This window comes from Symphalangus syndactylus, chromosome 6 (genome assembly GCF_028878055.3).
Source record: "Symphalangus syndactylus isolate Jambi chromosome 6, NHGRI_mSymSyn1-v2.1_pri, whole genome shotgun sequence".
Lineage (NCBI taxonomy): Eukaryota > Metazoa > Chordata > Mammalia > Primates > Hylobatidae > Symphalangus > Symphalangus syndactylus.
Window position 1 is genome coordinate 28,646,541 of NC_072428.2, and position 22,897 is coordinate 28,669,437.

Genomic DNA, 22,897 nt, shown 5'->3' on the forward strand with positions numbered 1-22,897 from the left:
TCATTTCCAGTATGATTCTGATTGAGTGAGTGATATTGGGCTATGTTCAGGGATCAGGGAGGCTAATTATGCTTATATTGCCTTGTAGCATTTTGATAAGAATTAATGATTGTGTAGATGTCCAGATTTAGGTCAGCAATATTCTAAAAGTTCTCATTGAACTAATCATGTTTATAAGTAGCCTGTACTTTCTATCATAATAATAGTGGAAAAGCTAGTTGACATAAAAGGAGCCCAGATTTTACTTAAGTAAAAACACAAAAGCAAAGATATTTTCCCACATAAATTACAAAAGCAAAGATATTTTCCCACATAAATGTCCCCATAAAACAAGTTGAACCAGAGAGGAAAGATGACAGGTAACTGTATGACATGCTAAGAAAATATCATAATATTTAACTTCAACCTTTTATTTCCTTATCCTAAGGCTGCTTAGGATATCCTAGGCTGCAGCCTCTTTTCTCTTTATCATTTAGTCTAGTGCTTCTCAACTTTGACAAGTAAAAAAGTTATTGCACTAAATAAATCTTATTGAAATGCAGGATCTGATTGAGTGGGTGGGGTAGGTGGAATGAGGGTGGGGAACTTGAGATTCTGCATTTCTTAGAAGCTTCTACTTTATGTTAAAATGGCTAATCTATCTCAACATTGAGAAGTAAGGTTTCACTTAATTTCAGCCTGTGTAATTTTATCCCATATGTACATTTCCTAAAACTCTCATCTCAGGCCCCTTGAGTTTCTCCTTTAGTTAAAATATTTTTAGGAATAAATTTGAATTGCATTAATACACAATTTATAAATTTAACACTCAAAAAATTATTTGAAGTTTGAGACTTTAGGTTGCATGAAATCAATTTCATACTTGAAAATTTTCTATAAATTCAGAAGTCTGTGTATTTAAATACAATTTAAATACCTGTGTTACAGTGATATTTGTTTTTCTATCTCTCTCTGCACCATTTCCAGAGTCATCATCCCTGTACAGGAAAATTTTTCCCACATGATTTCACCATAGTTAAATTCATTAAATATGATGCTTACTTGATAATTTCTCCAGGTTCTTTTTTTTTTTTAATTATACTTTAAGTTCTATGGTACATATGCACAACCTGCAGGTTTGTTACCTATGTATACATGTGCCATGTTGGTGGGCTGCACCCATTAACTCGTCATTTACATTAGGTATATCTCCTAATGCTATCCCTCCCCCCCCACCCCCACCCCATGACAGGTCCCGATGTGTGATGTTCCCCACCCTGCGTCCAAGTGTTCTCATTGTTCAATTCCCACCTATGAGTGAGAACGTGCGGTATTTGGTTTTCTGTCCTTGCAACAGTTTACTCAGAATGATGGTTTCCAGCTTCATCCATGTCCCTACAAAGGACATGAACTCATCCTTTTTTATGGCTGCATAGTATTCTGTGGTGTATATGTGCCACATTTTCTTAATCCAGTCTATCACTGCTGGACATTTGGGTTGTTTCCAAGTATTTGCTATTGTGAATAGTGCCGCAATAAACATACGTGTGCATGTGTCTTTATAGTAGCATGATTTATAATCCTTTGGGTATATACCCAGTAATGGGATGGCTGGCTCAAATGGTATTTCTACTTCTAGATCCTTGAGGAATCGCTACCTTGTCTTCTACAATGGTTGAACTAGTTTACAGTCCCACCAACAGTGTAAAAGTGTTCCTATTTCTCCACATCCTCTCCAGCACCTGTTGTTTCTGGACTTTAATGATTGCCATTCTAACTGGTGTGAGATGGTATCTCATTGTGGTTTTGATTTGCATTTCTCTGAGGGCCAGTGATGATGAGCATTTTTTCATGTGTCTTTTGGCTACATAAATGTCTTCTTTTGAGAAGTGTCTGTTCATATCCTTCACCCACTTTTTGATGGGGTCGTTTGATTTTTTTCTTGTAAATTTGTTTAAGTTCTTCATAGATTCTGGATATTAGCCCTTTGTCAGATGGATAGATTGTAAAAATTTTCTCCCATTCTGTAGGTTGCCTGTTCACTCTGATGTTAGTTTCTTTTGCTGTGCAGAAGCTCTTTAGTTTAATTAGGTCCCATTTGTCAATTTTGGCTTTTGTTGCCATTGCTTTTGGTGTTTTAGTCATGAAGTCCTTATCCATGCCTATGTCCTGAATGGTATTGCTAGGTTTTCTTCTAGGGTTTTTATGGTTTTAGGTCTAACATTTAAGTCTTTAATTCATCTTGAATTAATTTTTGTATAAGGTGTAAGGAAGGGATCCAGTTTCAGCTTTCTACATGTGGCTAGCCAGTTTTCCCAGAACCATTTATTAAATAGGGAATCCTTTCCCCATTGCTTGTTTTTGTCAGGTTTGTCAAAGATCAGATGGTTGTAGATGTGTGGTATTATTTCTGAGGGCTCTGTTCTGTTCCATTGGTCTATATCTCTGTTTTGGTACCAGTACCATGCTGTTTTTGTTACTGTAGCCTTGTAGTATAGTTTGAAGTCAGGTAGCGTGATGCCTCCAGCTTTGTTCTTTTGGTTTAGGATTGTCTTGGCAATGCAGGCTCTTTTTTGGTTCCATATGAACTTTAGTATTTTTCCAATTCTGTGGAGAAAGTCATTGGTAGCTTGATGGGGATGGCATTGAATCAGTAAATTACCTTGAGCAGTATGGCCATTTTCATGATATTGATTCTTCCTGTCCATGAGAATGGAATGTTGTTCCATTTGTTTGCATCCTCTATTATTTCATTGAGCAGTGGTTTGTAGTTCTCCTTGAAGCGGCCTTTCACATCCCTTGTAAGTTGGATTCCTAGGTATTTTATTCTCTTTGAAGCAATTATGAATGGAAGTTCACTCATGATTTGGCTGTTTGTTTGCTATTGGTGTACAAGAATGCTTGTGATTTTTGCACATTGATTTTGTATCCTGAGACTTTGCTGAAGTTGCTTATCAGCTTAAGGAGATTTTGGGCTGAGATGATGGAGTTTTCTAAATAAACAATCATGTCATCTGCAAACGGACAATTTGACTTTCTCTTTTCCTAATTGAATGCCCTTTATTTTTTTCTGCTGCCTGACTGCCCTGGCCAGAACTTTCAACACTATGTTAAATAGGAGTGGTGAGAGAGGGCATCCCTGTCTTGTGCCAGTTATCAAAGGGAATGCTTCCAGCTTTTGCCCATTCAGTATGATATTGGCTGTGGGTTTGCCATAAATAGCTCTTATTATTTTGAGATATGTCCCATCAATACCTAGTTTATTGAGTTTTTAGCACAAAGAGCTGTTGAATTTTGTCAAAGGCCTTTTCTGCATCTATTGAGATAATCATGGTTTTTGTCTTTGGTTCTGTTTATATGATGGATTACATTTATTGATTTGCATATGTTGAACGAGCCTTGCATCCCAGGGATGAAGCCCACTTGATCATGGTGGATAAGCTTTTTGATGTGCTGCTGGATTCGGTTTGCCAGTATTTTACTGAGGATTTTCCCATTGATGTTCATCAGGGATATTGGCCTGAAATTCTCTTTTTTTGTGTGTCTCTGCCAGGCTGTGGTATCAGGATGATGCTGGCCTCATAAAATGAGTTAGGGAGGATTCCCTTTATTTCTATTGATTGGAATAGTTTCAGAATGGTACCAGCTCCTCTTTGTACCTCTGGTAGAATTCAGCTGGTCTTGATGGATTTTTTTGGTTGGTAGGCTATTAATTACTGCCTCAATTTCAGAGCCTGTTATTGGTCTATTAAGAGATTCAACTTCTTCCTGGTTTAGTCTTGGGAGGGTGTATGTGTCCAGGAATTTATCCATTTCTTTTAGATTTTCTAGTTTATTTGCATAGAGGTGTTTATAGTGTTCTCTGATGATAGTTTATATTTCTGTGGGATTGGTGGTGATATCCCCTTTATCATCTTTTATTGCATCTATTTGATTCTTCTCCCTTTTCTTCTGTATTAGGCTTGCTAGTGGTCTATCAATTTTGTTTATCTTTTTAAAAAACCAGCTCCTGGTTTCATTGATTTTTTTGAAGGGTTTTTTCTGTCTCTATCTCCTTCAGTTGTGCTCTGATCTTAGTTATTTCTTGTCTTCTGCTAGCTTTTGAATGTGTTTGCTCTTGCTTCTCTAGTTCTTCTAATTGTGATTTTAGGGTGTCACTTTTAGATCTTTCCTGCTTTCTCTTGTGGGCATTTAGTGCTATAAATTTCCCTCTACACACTGCTTTAAGAGTGTGGGGGCCAATATTCAACATTCTTAAAGAATTTTCAACCCAGAATTTCATATCCAGCCAAACTAAGCTTCATAAATGGAGGAGAAATAAAATCCTTTACAGACAAGCAAATGGTGAGAGATTTTGTCACCACCAGGCATGCCTTACAAGAGCTCCTGAAGGAAGCACTAAACATGGAAAGGAACAACTGGTACCAGCCACTGCAAAAACATGCCAAATTGTAAAGACCATCGAGGCTAGGAAGAAACTGCATCAACTAATGAGCAAAATAACCATCATAATGACAGGATCAAATTCACACCTAACAATATTAACCTTAAATGTAAATGGGCTAAATACTCCAGTTAAAAGACATGGACTGGCAAATTGGATAAAGAGTCCAAGAGTGTGTCCCAGAGATTCTGGTATGTTGTGTCTTTGTTCTCATTGGTTTCAAAGAACATCTTTATTTCTGCCTTCACTTCGTTATGTACCCAGTAGTCATTCAGGAGCAGGTTGCTCAGTTTCCATGTAGTTGAGTGGTTTTGAGTGAGTTTCTTAATCCTGAGTTCTAGTTTGATTGCATTGTGGTCTGAGAGACAGTTTGTTCTAATTTCTGTTCTTTTACATTTGCTGAGGAGTGCTTTACCTCCAACTATGTAGTCAATTTTTGGAATAAGTGTGATGTGGTGCTGAGAAGAATGTATATTCTGTTGATTTGGAGTGGAGAGTTCTATAGATGTCTATTAGGTCTGCTTGGTGCAGAGCTGAGTTCAATTTCTGGATATCTTTGTTAACTTTCTGTCTTGTTGATCTGTCTAATGTTGACAGGGGGGTGATAAAGTCTCCCATTATTATTGTGTGGGAGTCTAAGTCTCTTTGTAGGTCTCTAAGGACTTGCTTTGTGAATCTGGGTGCTTCTGTATTAGGTGCATATATATTTAGGACAGTTAGCTCTTCTTGTTGAATTGATCCCTTTACCATTATGTAATGGCCTTCTTTGTCTCTTTTGATCTTTGTTGGTTTAAAGTCTGTTTTATCAGAGACTAGGATTGCAACTCCTGCTTTTTTTTTGGCTTTTCATTTGTTTGGTAGATCTTCCTCCATCCCTTTATTTTGAGCCTATGTGTATCTATGCACGTGAGATGGGTCTCCTGAATACAGCACACTGATGGGTCTTGACTCTTTATCCAATTTGCCAGTCCATGTCTTTTAACTGGAGTATTTAGCCCATTTACATTTAAGGTTAATATTGTTAGGTGTGAATTTGATCCTGTCATTATGATGGTTATTTTGCTCATTAGTTGATGCAGTTTCTTCCTAGCCTCGATGGTCTTTACAATTTGGCATGTTTTTGCAGTGGCTGGTACCAGTTGTTCCTTTCCATGTTTAGTGCTTCCTTCAGGAGCTCTTGTAAGGCATGCCTGGTGGTGACAAAATCTCTCACCATTTGCTTGTCTGTAAAGGATTTTATTTCTCCTTCATTTATGAAGCTTAGTTTCACTGGATATGAAATTCTGGGTTGAAAATTCTTTAAGAATGTTGAATATTGGCCCCCACTCTCTTCTGGCTTATAGAGTTTCTGCCAAGAGATGCTGTTAGTCTGATGGGCTTCCCTTTGTGGGTAACCTGCCCTTTCTCTCTTGCTGCCCTTGACATTTTTTCCTTCATTTCAACTTTGGTGAATCTGACAATTATGTGTCTTGGAGTTACTCTTCTTGAGGAGTATCTTTGTGGCATTCTCTGTATTTCCTGAATTTGAATGCTGTCCTGCCTCACTAGGTTGGGGAAGTTCTCTTGGATAATATCCTGCAGTATGTTTTCCAACTTGTTTCTATTATCCCCTTCACTTTCAGGTACACCAATCAGATGTAGATTTGGTCTTTTCACATAGTCCCATATTTCTTGGAGGCTTTGTTCATTTCTTTTTTCTCTAAACTTCTCTTCTTGCTTCATTTCATTCATTTGATCTTCAATCCCTTTCTTCCACTTGATTGAATCGGCTACTGAAGCTTGTGCATGTGTCACGTAGTTCTTGTGCAATGGTTTTCAGCTCCATCAGGTCATTTAAGGTTTTCTCTACGCTGTTTATTCTAGTTAGCCATTCGTCCAATGTTTTTTCAAGGTTTTTAGCTTCTTTGCGATGGGTTCAAACATCCTTCTTTAGCTCGGAGGAGTTTGTTATTACCAATCATCTGAAGCCTTCTTCTCTCAACTTGTGAAAGTCATTCTCTGTCCAGCTTTGTTCCCTTGCTGGCGAGGAGCTGCGTTCCTTTGGAGGAGAAGAGGTGCTCTGATTTTTAGGATTTTCAGCTTTTCTGTTCTCGTTTCTCCTCATCCTTGTGGTTTTATCTACCTTTGGTCTTTGACGATGGTGACGTACAGATGGGGTTTTGGTGTGGATGTTCTTTCTGTTTGTTAGTTTTCCTTCTAACAGTCAGGACCCTCAGCTGCAGGTCTGTTGGAGTTTGCTGGAGGTCCACTCCAGACCCTGTTTGTCTGGGTATCACCAGCAGAAGCTGCAGAACAGTAAATATAGCAGAACGGCAAATGTTGCTGCCTGATTGTTCCTCTGGAAGCTTCCTCTCAGAGGGGCACCTGACCATATGAGGTGTCAGTCGGCCCCTACTGGGAGGTGCCTCCCAGTTAGGCTACTCGGGGGTCAGGAACCCACTTGAAGAGGCAGACTGTCCATTCTCAGATATCAAACTCCATGCTGGGAGGACCCCTACTCTCTTCAAAGCTGTCAGACAGGGACGTTTAAGTCTGCAGAAGTTTCTGCTGTCTTTTGTTCAGCTGTGCCCTTCCCCCAGAGGTGAAGTCTACAGAGGCAGGCAGGCCTCCTTGAGCTGAGGTGGGCTCCACCCATTTTGAGCTTCCTGGCTGCTTTGTTTACCTACTCAAGCCTCAGCAATGGTGGACACCCCTCCCCCAGCCTTGCTGCTGCCTTGCAGTTCGATCTCAGACTGCTGTGCTAGCATTGAGCCAGGCTCCATGGGCATGGGACCCTCCGAGCCAGGCCTGGGATATAATCTCCTGGTGTGCCATTTGCTAAGATCATTGGAAAAGTGCAGTATTAGGGTGGGAAGTGTCCTGATTTTCCAGGTACTGTCAGTCATGGCTTCCCTTGGCTAGGAAAGGGAATTCCCCAACCCTTTACACTTCCTGGGTGAGGCAATGCTCCGCCCTGCTTTGGCTCATGCTCCGTAGGTTGTACCCACTGTGTGACAAGCCCCAGTGAGATGAACCTGGTACCTCAGCTGGAAATGCAGAAATCACCCGTCTTCTGCGTCACTCACGCTGGGAGCTGTAGACTGGAGCTGTTCCTATTTGGCCATCTTGGAACCTCCCTTTCCAGATTCTTTATTACAGAGTGGGTCACAGAAACTTCATGGAACAAATTGGAAATTATCTTCTTAATGTCACTGTCTACCATGTGTGGGAATTTGGTAAATATTATATGGTTTCAATAACATAGTAGATAAAACATTGTTAAATCTAAACTTCAGTGAATTGTAACAGATCCTACCTGAAATTCTAAAGAAAACAGAATCCTAATTGAAGAGGTTAAACTTTTACAGGGAATGTCAACTGCCATTTGGGTCCTGTAAATGAAAAACTGTTTTTTAAAAAAATAACCTTTAAAAGTATTTTCAGATGACCTCATTTGCTATGCAAGTGGCTTGAGTATGCTTGATGCTAAGACTTCTTTGTTATAGACTGGAGATGTGTGCTATTGGGGCAGTGTTGCTCTGTGACAAGGAGGCAGAGGATGAGGGCAAGGTTCGATGTGACTGTGAATTCTGGGTGGCTCTGGCTATCAGGAGCCTTCATTGATTAAAGCAAAACAGTTGCTTTCCTAGGGCAATAGTGTCTGTGTCACCCAGGCTGGAGTTCAGTGGCATGATCAATCGCTCACTGTAGCCTCAACTTCTTAGACTCAAGTAATCCTCCCACCTCAGCCTCCCAAGTAGCTGATACTACAGGTGTGCACCACCACACCTAATTTTTTTTAATTTTTAAGTTTTTGTAGAGACATGGTCTCACTGTGTTGCCCAGGTTGATCTCGAATTCCTGGGCTCTAGTGATTCTCCCGCCTCGGCCTCCCAAAGTGTTGGGATTACAAACGTGAGCCACTGTACCTGGCCCTTTGCAACCTTCTTGACAATGCATTTCTTTATTCACTAACTGGAAATAATTTCTTTCTCTTGATGGAAGCACTAAGTGCCTGGGGTCAGGAAGCCAGATGGGATGTTCTTTGCCCAGTTCTGGCCCTTGTGCTGGGCATTTTTTATCATTTATTCCAAAATTCATGACATAATTTCAATCTACCTTAAGACTTACTGCTTTTAGTTTAATTGCACTTCCGTAAATACTATATAAATATTTCTAGCACAAAGAGAATTGAGTACTTAATTTGTGCATGGTACTGTACAAATTGTTCTAGGTGCTAATTCAAAGGAGAATACCCAATGTCAATCCTTATCCTTTGCTCCTTATCAAGCAAAAACAAATGTCTTTGTAACATAGGCATTTTAAATTTATTCTTGAAGAAAGGTAGAACATCTGCCAATAAAAAAAAATCCTTATATTTTCAGAGATGAGGAGTGGGGGTGTAGTGGGAAGTAACAGAGGGTCAGAGCTATGGTGCTTTCTAACAAAGATGCATGTAAATTTATCCATCAAATTAATGATTCTGGAAATTATACATTTTTTCTTATGGTAGTTACATGTAGGTATCACTTCAGGTATGAATTAAGAATCAGCAATTTCTCTGACACTCTTAGTGAGTTTAAGTGATGTCTGCAAGTATCAGTCAACACCATGGACATACCAGGGGCTTAGAGCATACTGTGGTATGAAGGACTGTGTTTTGTAGGACATGTATTTGGATGTTCTCAGACATAAGCTACATTATGGCTAAAAACTATATTTTTAAAGGTACCTGCAAAGCTTTGGAATATCTGCATTTTCAGATATCATTTACTAAAATATTTATTAATTTCACTTGAATGGCCATCCGGATAAGTAGGTGAGTATCTATGATGACCATAACTTTTTTTTTTTTTCATTTTATTTATAGATTTCAATGGCTAATTATTTTCTTTGAGGAATGTGTGGGTGGTTTTTGTTGTGGTGGTGTTGTCTTGTTTGTTTAGTCTTCTTGGCTGGGTAATATGTATATGATGGGAAAGTAATGTGGAAATAATATAGAGGAATGAAACAGTCCCTGTAGTTTAAGGCCTAGTTTCCTTTGGAATCTGGGGCTCTGAACTTGTTCTATCAGGGGAACCACAGTGAGTAGATGAGTTGATTAAAAACTCTGGTCCTCTCTCCTCCTGTACCAAATGGGGATAATTATAGTTACCTACATCTCTAGGGTCTTCTGAGTCTTAATTAGTTAATATTTACAAAGTGTTTGGAGATATTTGAATTAAAAGTACTGAGCAGTGTAATCAAAATTCACTGTAATTATAATTGGAATCAGTTTGTAGTCCCACCTTTCCTCCGTTTTTCTCTATCTTGTTCTTTCTGCCAACCCAGACGTTACTGATGGTTACTACTCAGCTCTGCACACTCTCTCATCCACTTTTCTTTTTGCAACTCATTTCAGCTTATAAATAAATAAATGGATTAATTAATTAAAAAGATATAGCCAGGCTTTAACCCCACATTTAAGTAACTACCTAATATTTATTTTTAAAGCTCCATAGTCACTAAGAGTAAAGTCAGCCAATTATTTTCTTCTAGTCTATCATTTTTTTCAGGTCCTCCTTCACATGATGATAAACTGGTCTTCTTGCAGCATTCCCATGCTCAGAAACTCTCACTGGCTCTTTGGTGCCCATATGGCAACATCCAAACTCTTTGGCATCCCCCCAGAGGCTTTCAAAATCTGGCAATCATTCAGTCTTATTTTTCACTGTTCCCATTCCACTCTCTTCTCCCCAGACATTTACTCTATGCCTTCCCACCTTCCTGCCATTCAGCAAGCTGCCATTCACCCACTGTAGGGAACATTTAAACTCTTTGCAATCTTCTTATTTATTTATTTTTGAGACAGAGTCTCTCTGTCGCCCAAGCTGGAGTGCAGTGACTTGATCATGGCTCACTGCAGCCTCAACTTCTCAGACTCAAGTGATCTTCCCACCTCAGCCTCCCAAGTAGCTGGGACTACAGGTGTGCACTACCACATCTGATTAATTTTTAAGTTTTTGTAGAGACCTGGTCTCACTATGTTGCCAAGGCTGATCTTGAATTCCTGGGATCAAGCGATCCTCCCACCTTGGCCTCCCAAAGTGTTGGGATTACAAGTGTGAGCCACTGCACCTGGCCCTTTCCAAACTTCTTGACAATGCATTCCTTTATTCCCTAACTGGAAGTAACTTCTTTCTCTTTATAAAATTTTATCTGTACCTTTTCTGGGTCATTTCTATCTTTATATTCTAGTTACATATGTCCTACCTCCCTCCTAGACTAAAAGACTGGAAAGTAGACTTCATGTGTGATGAATGAATGAACAAAAGGAAGTCTAACATATGGATATAGTCAACTGGATGCAAATTAAAAATTTTTAAATATTGATTTGCAAGATGTCATTAAGGTCAACTCTTAATAGTTTGTATCATATATGTTAGGAACCAAATATTAATAACTTCTTCAGCATTACTATTATCTTTATAGGACTGTCTAAAATGAGCAGCCACATCTTTAAATTGTGTTTTCTCTGTTTACACGCTCACAGGTAGTAAAACCCAAAGGGTCTGGGAACAAACAAGACTTTTTTTTTTTTTTTTTCTGTATGCCTGAATTATCTGTACCGTTGCTTGTTTTCCCAGCTTTGGCCATAGAAACTTAGTTCTAACATGCTGAAAGTTTTGCAGTTCTTTCTCTTAGAAAAAGACCACATTGTCTGAAATTTCATCCACTGAAGTAATCAAGCCTTAAAGTTGAAGGATCTTGGTCATGATTAATCTAGCCCTACAAAGTAGTATCTTAATGGCACTCCTTTTAGAAAGTTAGGTTCCAGGACACACATAGCTGCAGAAAACTGTGTCCACATTTTGTAAGGTCCTTCGTTGTCATAGCCACTCTCTTCTCTGTGGCTGATATTCTAAAACTGGCAACACATCCTGATGGTAAAAGCTTGGTTCAGGAGACAGGTGACCTACTAGCTTTACGGCATTTAACAGGTTACCTAACCTCTCTGACGGATAATTGCCTCATCTATGTAATGGGGATAATAATACCCATCCTGTCTCCTTGTAAAAATCAAATTAGATGATGCCTGTGAATGTTCTATAGTCTCTTAGACAAATGTAAGTTATGACTACAGCAAGAGTAAAAGAGCATGTTGTTACAGACATTCTTTCAGTGAAATGTCTAAGACTTGTGAGTCACACTAACTTGATATCTACTTCATTGATTTTCTTTTTAGTTCTATGTACTGTATTGAATTTCCTGACAGTGGGGCTATGAAAGCCTTCCTAGCATTTTATAGATGTGGTTGAATTAATGGTTGTAAGCCTTAAAGCAGAATTAGACAGCATCAATGAATTTATTAAGTATAAATAAATATATAATCTACTTAGCAATATTACACAGCCTCTTTATCTTATGTGTGATAAAGAGTCATCCGAAGGCTGAAAATGAAGAATTGTCCTGGAAGCTCTTATTTAATCTTTTATTATTTCCTAATACAGTATATAAAATTACTCATTGAAAGCTTAGCAGAATAAGAAACAAGAAGTTAAAAGGCTGAAAACTACAAATTTTGCTATTATTATTGTCATTAGTATTACTGATTATATTACTGATTACTTCCCAAGTCTCTTATTGATCTGTTAGAAATAGAGCTACACAGGAAATTGTAGGACAGTTAGTATGTGGTAGTGTTATCTGCTTTTTAATTATTCAAGTAAAGTTTTATCCCATTAGAGGAACTCAAGAAGGTGGTTGTGGCTGATAATTGCTATCTGTCAAATTCCTTAGAGCAGGGATCCCCAACCCCCAGGCCATGGATTGTTACCAGTCCCTGGCCTGTTAGGAACCAGGCTGTACAGTAGGAAGTGAGTGGCGGGTGAGCAAACATTGCCATCTGAGCTCTGTCTCCTTTCAGATCAGCAGCAGCATTAGATTCTCATAGAAGCGTGAGGCCTATTGTGAACTGCACATGCAAGGGATCTAGGTTGCGTGCTCCTTATGAGAATCCAATTCCTTAAGATAATTTAACTGATGATCTAAGGTGGAACCATTTCATCCCAAAACCATGCACCCTGCTACTCCCAGACCGTGGAAAAACTGTCTTCCACAAAACTGGTTCCTGCTGCCAAAAAGGTTGGGACCACTGCCTTCGAGTTTATAATTTGGGGTTAGCACAGCCTATATTTACCTAAGAATTTCAATGTGTTCACTGATCTTTCCAAATGAAAAGACTTCTTACGAAAATTATATCCAAACTGTCTTTTTTCTTATTGTAATAAACCTATCAGTAAGTTTCTACTGAGTACTGCTATTACATTTTTCTCTGTGAAGAATTATGGGGGCTCAGACACGATCCATTCCCTCAAAGAACTTACCTTCCAGCTGAAGACGGACCAGAAGGAGCAAATACGGTTAACAATTAACAAGTGAGTGGGCCAGCCTGGCCAACAGGGTGAAATCCTGTCTCTACTAAAAATACAAAAATTAGCCGGGCATGGTTGTGGGCACCTGTAATCCCAGCTACTTCCTGCTGAGGCAGGAGAATTGCTTGAACCCAGGAGGTGGAGATTGCAGTGAGCCGAGATCGCACCATTGCACTCCAGCCTGGGCGACAGAGCAAGACTCTGTCTTGGGAAAAAAAACAAAACAAAACAAGTGAGAAGGGAATCAAGTACTATGTAAGATGTAATGTGGAATTTTTGGGAAGGATGGCAGTGTATGCTGGAGTAATTAGAGAAAGGGGCATGCATGATTTGATGCTTTAACTGGATCATGAAGGATAAGCAAGATTTTGGCAGTGAGTGAGAGGGAGAGAGGAGTTTGTCAGAGGAATGGAACAAGTCAGGAGGCAGTAATGTGTATGGCGCTCCAAGGACTCTGTCCTGATCGGAGCAGAAGTGATGAAGCATTGAGTAGTTTGAGAAAGTTAGCTAAGAAGGGTGAGGGCAGATGTTGGAGAGTGTCGAATATCAGAAAGAAGACATTAGATTTGAGCAGATAGAACAAAAACGCCATTGCCAGTTTTTGTGTAAGAGAATAATATGAGAGTGGTTACCCAGGAAGTGGTCATCAGAGTTGAATGGAGCAGAAAGAGTGTCTGATACAGCATGGGGACATTGTGGTCACAAAATGAGGTGGTGAGGGCTGAGCCAAGGTGGTGGCAGTGGGATGGATAAAAAGGGATGGCCAGGAGAAATATTTTAAAGGAAAAATTAACAGGACATCTTTACTGATTGGATTGGAAGGCCATACAGGAAATATATTGTCAAACTTGATTCCAGGATTTCTATCCTATGCCTGGGTTGCCCAAAATATCAGGAAACCATTGTTAGAAAAGGTAGGAGATACCACTGTTGCGACAAAAAGTGTTGAGTTTGGTGTTGCACCCACTTGACTTCAATGCCTTACAAGTGAGTAGACAGAATTGCAGAAGTGCCACTCAGAGAGCAGGGCTTGCAATGTGGGGTTGGACTTTGTCACCATTTTGTTAATTCCTAATTCTATGCAGATGCTCAGCTTGAGGAATGCCCATGTTTGGGCTTCAGAATGAAAGCCAAGTAATATTTACTCAGATGCCAATTTTCCCTCTGAAATATTTGCTCATGGAACTGAGAAAACAATATATAAAGCATTATTTTTCTCATAAAAAAGTTATTAATAAAAAGATAAGATCAGTGAAAGGCAGAGTAAACTAGAAGCCAAGTATAGAAAATGGTATCATTCAAAGACTCATTACTGTAGTGGTGATAACAAAACAATTTTCCAACAGTTTAAGATGCCTCAGTACTTTGGACCATTTTTAAGTAGTTAGTGTGGGCACTTAGTAAATATGTATTAAACTATAGTTCATTAATTCTTTTCTTTTTGAGATGGAGTTTCACTCTTGTCACCCAGGCTGCATTTTTGCTTTCTTAGCGATATATAAAATGTCGAGTTTCACAATGATGGTATCTTAGATTTGATTAAATATGGTATTAAAAAATAGCTCATCACAGAAAGTCTCTACCAGTGTGACGTAGATGGCTAAAGTATTCCACATTTGCAACCTTTTATTGACCAAAATAAGAGGTGCCCCTTGGGTTGTTTTTATTTGGACTGAGAATATTAGGAGAAAGCTTTTTCATTCAGTGTGTAAGTACAATCTACCAGAAATAGAAACCCCCATGGAGGATCTATTTCTTTGATGGTACAGGACTCAGAACATTCACAAAGATTTAGTTATTAGCAGAATAGACATCTGTATTTCATTCAAACCAATTTGCCCTTCCTAATCTGAGAACATTGTGCAATCTAAGCAGTTCTAAGCATGTTTGCTATTCATGCAAAGTGAGAGTAAATCTAAAAGAAATTTTTTTGTGTGTTTAGGGATGGTAATAGTCTCTTAGTGGTTGAAAATGTTATTTCTTACAAAAGTGGAGAACATTTGCTTTTCAATACCAGAGTTTTCAGCCATTTCTGCATTCTGACCTATTGACTGGAGGTAGGTTGCCTTTGAATTCAGTAAAACTTCATGGGCAGAAACACAGTTCCTTTTCCTACTTACTTGGATATCATGATGGCCATTGCATGTATGTGTCTTTTTGTAAGTCCACGCCTCAGAACTGAGAAGTAGGAATAAAATTAGGGTCAGGGCTTGGGATGCTACTCTTTGCTGCTGAGACACAATGCTTCAGGTAAGTGATTCTGAAGTCCTTCACCACCTGACGGTAACCTTGGGTTGGTCCATAGGTATGTTTTCATTTTGCTTGTTCATCCATTTTAATTGGCTTCCTAGAGCATGCTTGTAGATGTAGAGCCAAATTTAGAGTAGAGCAACCCTCTGGCAAACAGGAAGAGATTAATTTTGTGGTATGCTTTTAAGGGACTTCCCAGGAAACTTCAAAAGCAGAAAAAGAAGCACTAGCTGCCTATTCCAAAATGTGTAAAACACCACTCAGCTTTTTAAAAGTAGGATAAACTCAGAGCACACACACACACACACACACACACAGGACATCTCCAGTAAAAAGAAAAGTTGAGCTTTCTTAGCTAGATGTGGGTATTAGCCAGAAAAAGCCAAGGAGTGAAGGGTTTTAGAGAACTGGAGGAGATAAAGTGGAGTCTGCATATGGGAGGCATTTGAAATTGACTTAAATGCCTTTTTAATGCTGACTTTTTCAGTTTTCTCCTTACCAGACACATTGTTTTCATGATATTAGCCCCAGGCGTAGACACATCATTAAAATGAACATGTCAAAAATGATTTCTGTTTAGAAATAAGCAAAACATTTTCAGCTGTGACCACCCAGGTGTAGAATAAAGAACAGTGGAATTGGGAGCCCTGAGTTCTAACATAAACTTTCTTCATGACATAAGGCAAGTCTTCTATGGCCTTTGGTTTCCTTATCTGTAAAACAGGATGGCTCAATGAAATTGTCTTTCTTCTTTGCTATAATAGAGTATCTCTGTGGGAAGAGAAAAAAAAAAGTCAATTTAAAGTCTCCTTATAGTTCCCCAACTGCTGTTTTATTGTGCTATTCATGCCTAGACATCACATAGCTAGAAAGGCCCATCAGACCCCTCAGGCCACTGCTGTTCCTGTCACACATTCCTGCAAAGGACCATGTTGCTAACTTGAAAAAAAATACTATTACACTTGCAGTTGTTGCTTAGTAACATTTCTGATTTTGTGTTTCTTGTGACAGCATGAGCAGAGATCATTAAAAATTAAACTTACAAAGCTGCTAAAGTGGGAGGAAGGAGAACTTGAAGCCACAATTTTTGCACTTGCTTAGAAGCCATCTAATTTCAGGTTTATATGCTAGATCTTGGGGGAAACACTGCACGTCTCTGGTTTATATTAAACCACATACAGCACACTACTGACATTGATTTGTGTCTGGTGCAGCTGGAGTTTATCACCAAGACATAAAAAAACCTTGACCCTGCAGAACGGCCTGGAATTACAATCAGATGGGCCACATGGCATCCCGGTGAAAGAAAGCCCTAACCAGTTTTCTGTCTTGTTTCTGCTTTCTCCCTACAGTTCCACCAGGTGAGAAGAGTGATGACCATCCTTTTCCTTACTATGGTTATTTCATACTTTGGTTGCATGAAGGCTGCCCCCATGAAAGAAGCAAACGTCCGAGGACAAGGTGGCTTGGCCTACCCAGGTGTGCGGACCCATGGGACTCTGGAGAGCGTGAATGGGCCCAAGGCGGGTTCAAGAGGCCTGACATCGTTGGCTGACACTTTCGAACATGTGATAGAAGAGCTGTTGGATGAGGACCAGAAAGTTCGGCCCAATGAAGAAAACAATAAGGACGCAGACTTGTACACGTCCAGGGTGATGCTCAGTAGTCAAGTGCCTTTGGAGCCTCCTCTTCTCTTTCTGCTGGAGGAATACAAAAATTACCTAGATGCTGCAAACATGTCCATGAGGGTCCGGCGCCACTCTGACCCTGCCCGCCGAGGGGAGCTGAGCGTGTGTGACAGTATTAGCGAGTGGGTAACGGCAGCAGACAAAAAGACTGCAGTGGACATGTCGGGCGGAACGGTCACAGTCCTTGAAAAGGTCCCTGTATCAAAAGGCCAACTGAAGCAATACTTCTACGAGACCAAGTGCAATCCCATGGGTTACACAAAAGAAGGCTGCAGAGGCATAGACAAAAGGCATTGGAACTCCCAGTGCCGAACTACCCAGTCGTACGTGCGGGCCCTTACCATGGATAGCAAAAAGAGAATTGGCTGGCGATTCATAAGGATAGACACTTCTTGTGTATGTACATTGACCATTAAAAGGGGAAGATAGTGGATTTATGTTGTATAGATTATATTGAGACAAAAATTATCTATTTGTATATATACATAACAGGGTAAATTATTCAGTTAAGAAAAAAATAATTTTATGAACTGCATGTATAAAAGAAGTTTATACAGTACAGTGGTTCTACAATCTATTTATTGGACATGTCCATGACCAGAAGGGAAACAGTCATTTGCGCACAACTTTAAAAAGTCTGCATTACATTCCTTGATAATGTTGTGGTTTGTTGCCGTTGCCAAGAATTGAAAACATAAAAAGTTAAAAAAAATAATAAATTGCATGCTGCTTTAATTGTGAATTGATAATAAACTGTCCTCTTTCAGAAAACAGAGAAAAAACACACACACACAACAAAAATTTGAACCAAAACATTCCGTTTACATTTTAGACAGTAAGTATCTTCGTTCTTGTTAGTACTCTATCTGTTTTACTGCTTTTAACTTCTGATAGCGTTGGAATTAAAACAATGTCAAGGTGCTGTTGTCATTGCTTTACTGGCTTAGGGGATGGGGGATGGGAGGGGTATATTTTTGTTTGTTTTGTGTTTTTTTCGTTTGTTTTGTTTTTTAGTTCCCACAGGGAGTAGAGATGGGGAAAGAATTCCTTCAATATATATTCTGGTTGATAAAAGATAGATACATTTGTATGCTGTGAAGATGTTTGCAATATTGATCAGATGACTGGAAAGTGAATAAAACTTAAGGCAACTGAACAAAAAATGCTCACACTCCACATCCCGTGATGCACCTCCCAGGACCCACTCATTCTTTGGGCGTTGGTCAGAGTAAGCTGCTTTTGATGGAAGGACCTATGTTTGCTCAGAACACATTCTTTCCCCCCCTCCCCCTCTGGTCTCTTCTTTGTTTTGTTTTAAGGAAGAAAAATCAGTTGCGCGTTCTGAAATATTTTACCACTGCTGTGAACAAGTGAACACACTGTGTCACATCATGACACTCGTATAAGCATGGAGAACAGTGATTTTTTTTTTTAGAACAGAAAACAACAAAAAATAACCCCAAAATGAAGATTATTTTTTATGAGGAGTAAACATTTGGGTAAATCTGGTAAAGCTTAAAAAAAACTTATGGTAAGGCTTAACAATGTCTTGTAAGCAAAAGGTAGATCCCTGTATCAACCCAGAAACACCTAGATCAGAACAGGAATCCACATTGCCAGTGACATGAGACTGAACAGCCAAATGGAGGCTATGTGGAGCTGGCATAGCACTTACCGGCAGTGCGGGAGGAATTTCTGAGTGGCCATCCCAAGGTCTAGGTGGAGGTGGGGCATGGTATTTGAGATATTCCAAAACAAAGGCCTCTGAAGGACCCTTCAGAGGTGGCTCTGGAATGACATGTGTCAAGCTGCTTGGACCTCGTGCTTTAAGTGCCTACATTATCTAACTGTGCTCAAGAGGTTCTCGACTGGAGGACCACACTCAAGCCGACTTATGCCCACCATCCCACCTCTGGATAATTTTGCATAAAATTGGATTAGCCTGGAGCAGGTTGGGAGCCAAATGTGGCATTTGTGATCATGAGATTGATGCAATGAGATAGAAGATGTTTGCTACCTGAACACATTGCTTTGAAACTAGACTTGAGGAAACCAGGGTTTATCTTTTGAGAACTTTTGGTAAGGGAAAAGGGAACAGGAAAAGAAACCCCAAACTCAGGCTGAATGATCAAGGGGACCCATAGGAAATCTTGTCCAGAGACAAGACTTCGGGAAGGTGTCTGGACATTCAGAACACCAAGACTTGAAGGTGCCTTGCTCAATGGAAGAGGCCAGGACAGAGCTGACAAAATTTTGCTCCCCAGTGAAGGCCACAGCAACCTTCTGCCCATCCTGTCTGTTCATGGAGGGGGTCCCTGCCTCACCTCTGCCACTTTGGGTTAGGAGAAGTCAAGTTGGGAGCCTGAAATAGTGGTTCTTGGAAAAATGGATCCCCAGTGAAAACTAGAGCTCTAAGCCCATTCAGCCCATTTCACACCTGAAAATGTTAGTGATCGCCACTTGGACCAGCATCCTTAAGTATCAGAAAGCCCCAAGCAATTGCTGCATCCTAGTAGGGTGAGGGATAAGCAAAAGAGGATGTTCACCATAACCCAGGAATGAAGATACCATCAGCAAAGAATTTCAATTTGTTCAGTCTTTCATTTAGAGCTAGTTTGTCTTTCACAGTACCATCTGAATACCTCTTTGAAAGAAGAAGACTACGTAGTATAGGTTTGTTTTGTGTTGTTTGAAAATATTATCTTTGTAATTATTTTTAATATGTAAGGAATGCTTGGAATATCTGCTGTATGTTAACTTTATGCAGCTTCCTTTTGAGGGACAAATTTAAAACAAACAACCCCCCATCACAATCTTAAAGGATTGCAAGGGCCAGATCTGTTAAGTGGTTTCATAGGAGACACATCCAGCAATTGTGTGGTCAGTGGCTCTTTTACCCAATAAGATATATCACAGTCACATGCTTGATGGTTTATGTTGACCTAAGATTTATTTTGTTAAAATCTCTCTGTTGTGTTCGTTCTTGTTCTGTTTTGTTTTGTTTTTTAAAGTCTTGCTGTGGTCTCTTTGTGGCAGAAGTGTTTCATGCATGGCAGCAGGCCTGTTGCTTTTTTATGGTGATTCCCATTGAAAATGTAAGTAAATGTCTGTGGCCTTGTTCTCTCTATGGTAAAGATATTATTCACCATGTAAAACAAAAAACAATATTTATTGTATTTTAGTATATTTATATAATTATGTTATTCAAAAAAATTGGCATTAAAACTTAACCGCATCAGAAGTCTATTGTAAATACAAGTTCTATTTAAGTGTACTAATTAACATATAATATATGTTTTAAATATAGAATTTTTAATGTTTTTAAATATATTTTCAAAGTACATAAAATCTGGGGGTTCTGGGTTTTTTTCTCTTTACTGTAAAACAAACATGAAAACGTGTTTTATTATAAATACGTGTGTTCCTTGCTTTAAGACTAATCTGACTAGTTTTAGTAATTAAACAGCCCTCCAGAGAGGATACTTATTTGAAAGCCTGGGAGGCCAATCCTGCAGTCTGTGAGCTTCTGAGAAGTTGTAGGATTGGATCTGTCTTCCATGGTGGAAGACGGGAGTGTCATTTTCTCGGACACTTGAAAGTTTTACCCCTTTGAAGTGATATACTTTCATTAGATACCAAACCATGTATCCTAGCAACATCAGGTTCCACGAATCATGGCTGGCTGGCTGGCTCTATTTGATTATAAAATAACTGTTAAAAAAAATCGAAGTAGGTTTACTTAGGGATAATGAGAATAAATTGGCCCAAATTTAGAAAGTCAAGTACTGGGGAAAAAAAAAAAATCAATATTTGGAGACAGGTCACATACCCTCAGTTTGGAAGTGGTGCCATTTGCAGTATGTATTTGTATCCATAGCACTGATTTAATTTTTGTACGTGGAGCACACAGATTTTATGTCATAGTACCCAAAATCTAACAGATTGCTAGGATTTCTAAAAGGATTTGCCTCTGTGATGGCTGCCAAGCCGCTGGGTAATTTAGTTAAAGTGTGTAAAGTTATCACTAAATCTTAGGGAAATAAATGGAAGGATTTTAAATCAGAAAGGGCCATTAAGGAAAAAAAGCATCTGTTCTTACTCTTCAGCCTCCCCATTTGAACACTGACAACCCATCCCATAACGTGGTGAACTATATCTGTGCAATGTATCATTTCTATTTCTAAACATACACACATGGTTCCCTCTTGTATTGTCTTATAAATAAGGATCAGGAAAGTCATAACAAACATTGACTTGTGTTGTGTATATGGAAAAACAGATCGAATGAGATGAATTACTCTATCCTAATCTGTCCAGTGAACTTGAAAAGTACTCTAAGAGAAGCCCTTGACTGCCAGTCTTGACAGCCCAGCCATGGAATTAGAACTTTGATAAACTTCAGGCTTGACCAATTTTCATAGTCAGAGGACTAAAATATTTTTTAAATAGTTGAGTAAAAAAAGTAAAAATTAAACATGACATCCAAATTACTTGAAGTTAAACGAGTTTGGTAAACATGACTGAAAGTTTTCATTAGAAGATGAGGTTGGAGAAAAAAACAAAATAGAGACATCTACTAAATTATCCAACTTGGAGTTAAGAGGAGTAACCAATGTGTACTGCATTCATTGAGTAAGCAGTTAAACTTGTTTAATTATTAAGATGCCTGGAAATAGATCATTGCTTTGATATGTTGTTTTTCACCATACTGATAAGCCTCGGTGGTCATTAGCTGTGTCTATGAAATCTTTTTATGAGCTGTACTAATTCAATGAATAATAAGACAGTTCGAAATGAGAATCTGAACTAAGTCTTAGAATGGATCAGGGTTAAATTGTTCCTCATTCATTTAAGTGGCTTCTAGATCTGGATAAAATGTCAAACGCTTTTTGAACTGCAACAAATGGCTTCAGGCATTGCCTCAGTTCAGCCAGCACTCCCAGTAGTGTCAAGGTTTAAGCTTATTGTAAAACATACTTGTCTCCATCATGTTCTAACATCAAGCCTGGTCTATAAGTTAAAGTGGAAATGGCTGCATATTTTGATAAGCCATTGTTAAGTAAAGACTGTTAATTGGGATAAGAAACAATATACGTGTACACAAATTTAGGAAGATGAAGCGTTTAGCTTGCAAAAAGCCATTCACGGATTTGATCCAACCTCAGAATGTTGACCAGCAAAATTAGTGTTTTATGGAACATAGGCCATCCTTTTAGCTGTGGGTTTTTAAACTGTGGTTTTAAAGGTTGGTTGGCTGCTTGGTTTAGGGACAAGCGGGGGTAATGTTTGGGAATCTGACTTTTGTTGGTTACATTGAACTAACTGGTGGTTGGTGAACTCCCCACCTAATATCTAAAGTTAGCAACTAGAGTAGGTGAAGCCACTCCAAACCAGCCCACGTTTATGGACATTCCTTCTAATAAACACCCTGCCTGCATGTCTATCCCCAATTTTGTGAGTATGATCATCCATTCTCTCAATTCTGGCCACCATTTGAATTATTTGTAGGGAAAAAAAAGCAAACTCCTTGCTTTTTAATATGTGATTATTTGCAGTAAATTACTTGAAAACTATGTTTAAATATTAACAGAAAAAGCACTGTGATCTTACACATTATCATAATTGAGAAGACCAATTTCTGTGGCACTCTGTAGGATTTCTATAGGCCTTTACCTCACCCCCGCACCCTAATTATTTACAAGGCACAGACCACCACATTAGGAGCTCCCCAGCCGGGCATTTGCTTTTCTAACAACAATCCTATGTGCTTGGTAATGTCAGTAGCATGGAATTGTAAAAAGTGGGCCTTCCAATTAAACCTCACCACACAAACAACAAACAAGACCTTTGCATTTAAGTGTGAGCTGCTATTTTATATCTGGCAAAACAAAAGTCCTTTGCTTTAGAAAAATAAGCTTATCTGTCCTGAAAAAAAGCCTCACACACAATGTTGTAGTTAATGACAGGACTTGTCTCAAGCCTGTAAATGACCAAAAAGCGTTAGTTGAAATCCTGAGCTTGAGGTGTATGTTCTACATTTAGAAAGGACATAAAGATGCTTCTGCAGCTCTGCACTTTGGTACTGTATTCTATTTCAAATGGTTCCTTAGAAACCAGGGGCTGGTCTGCATAGAATGGCTGAA

General features: G+C 39.1%; 1 protein-coding gene and 1 long non-coding RNA gene across 11 annotated transcripts in view; one reads left to right on the forward strand and one right to left on the reverse strand.

Moving 5' to 3' along the window:
• BDNF (brain derived neurotrophic factor) overlaps positions 1-17,676 on the forward strand; it is a 68,026-nt gene extending 50,350 nt beyond the window's left edge. For all 9 annotated transcript variants that reach the window (XM_055282083.2, XM_055282086.2, XM_055282084.2 and 6 more), the window contains exon 2: positions 16,419-17,676. In XM_055282083.2, coding sequence (XP_055138058.1) covers positions 16,419-17,183 — 765 coding nt within the window. In that variant the 3' untranslated portion in view covers positions 17,184-17,676. The remainder of the gene's footprint in view (positions 1-16,418) is intronic.
• Positions 15,502-22,897, reverse strand: part of LOC134736996 (uncharacterized) — a 131,525-nt gene continuing 124,129 nt past the window's right edge. For both annotated transcript variants that reach the window (XR_010121509.1, XR_010121510.1), the window contains exon 3: positions 15,502-15,837. This is a non-coding gene — a long non-coding RNA (uncharacterized lncRNA). The remainder of the gene's footprint in view (positions 15,838-22,897) is intronic.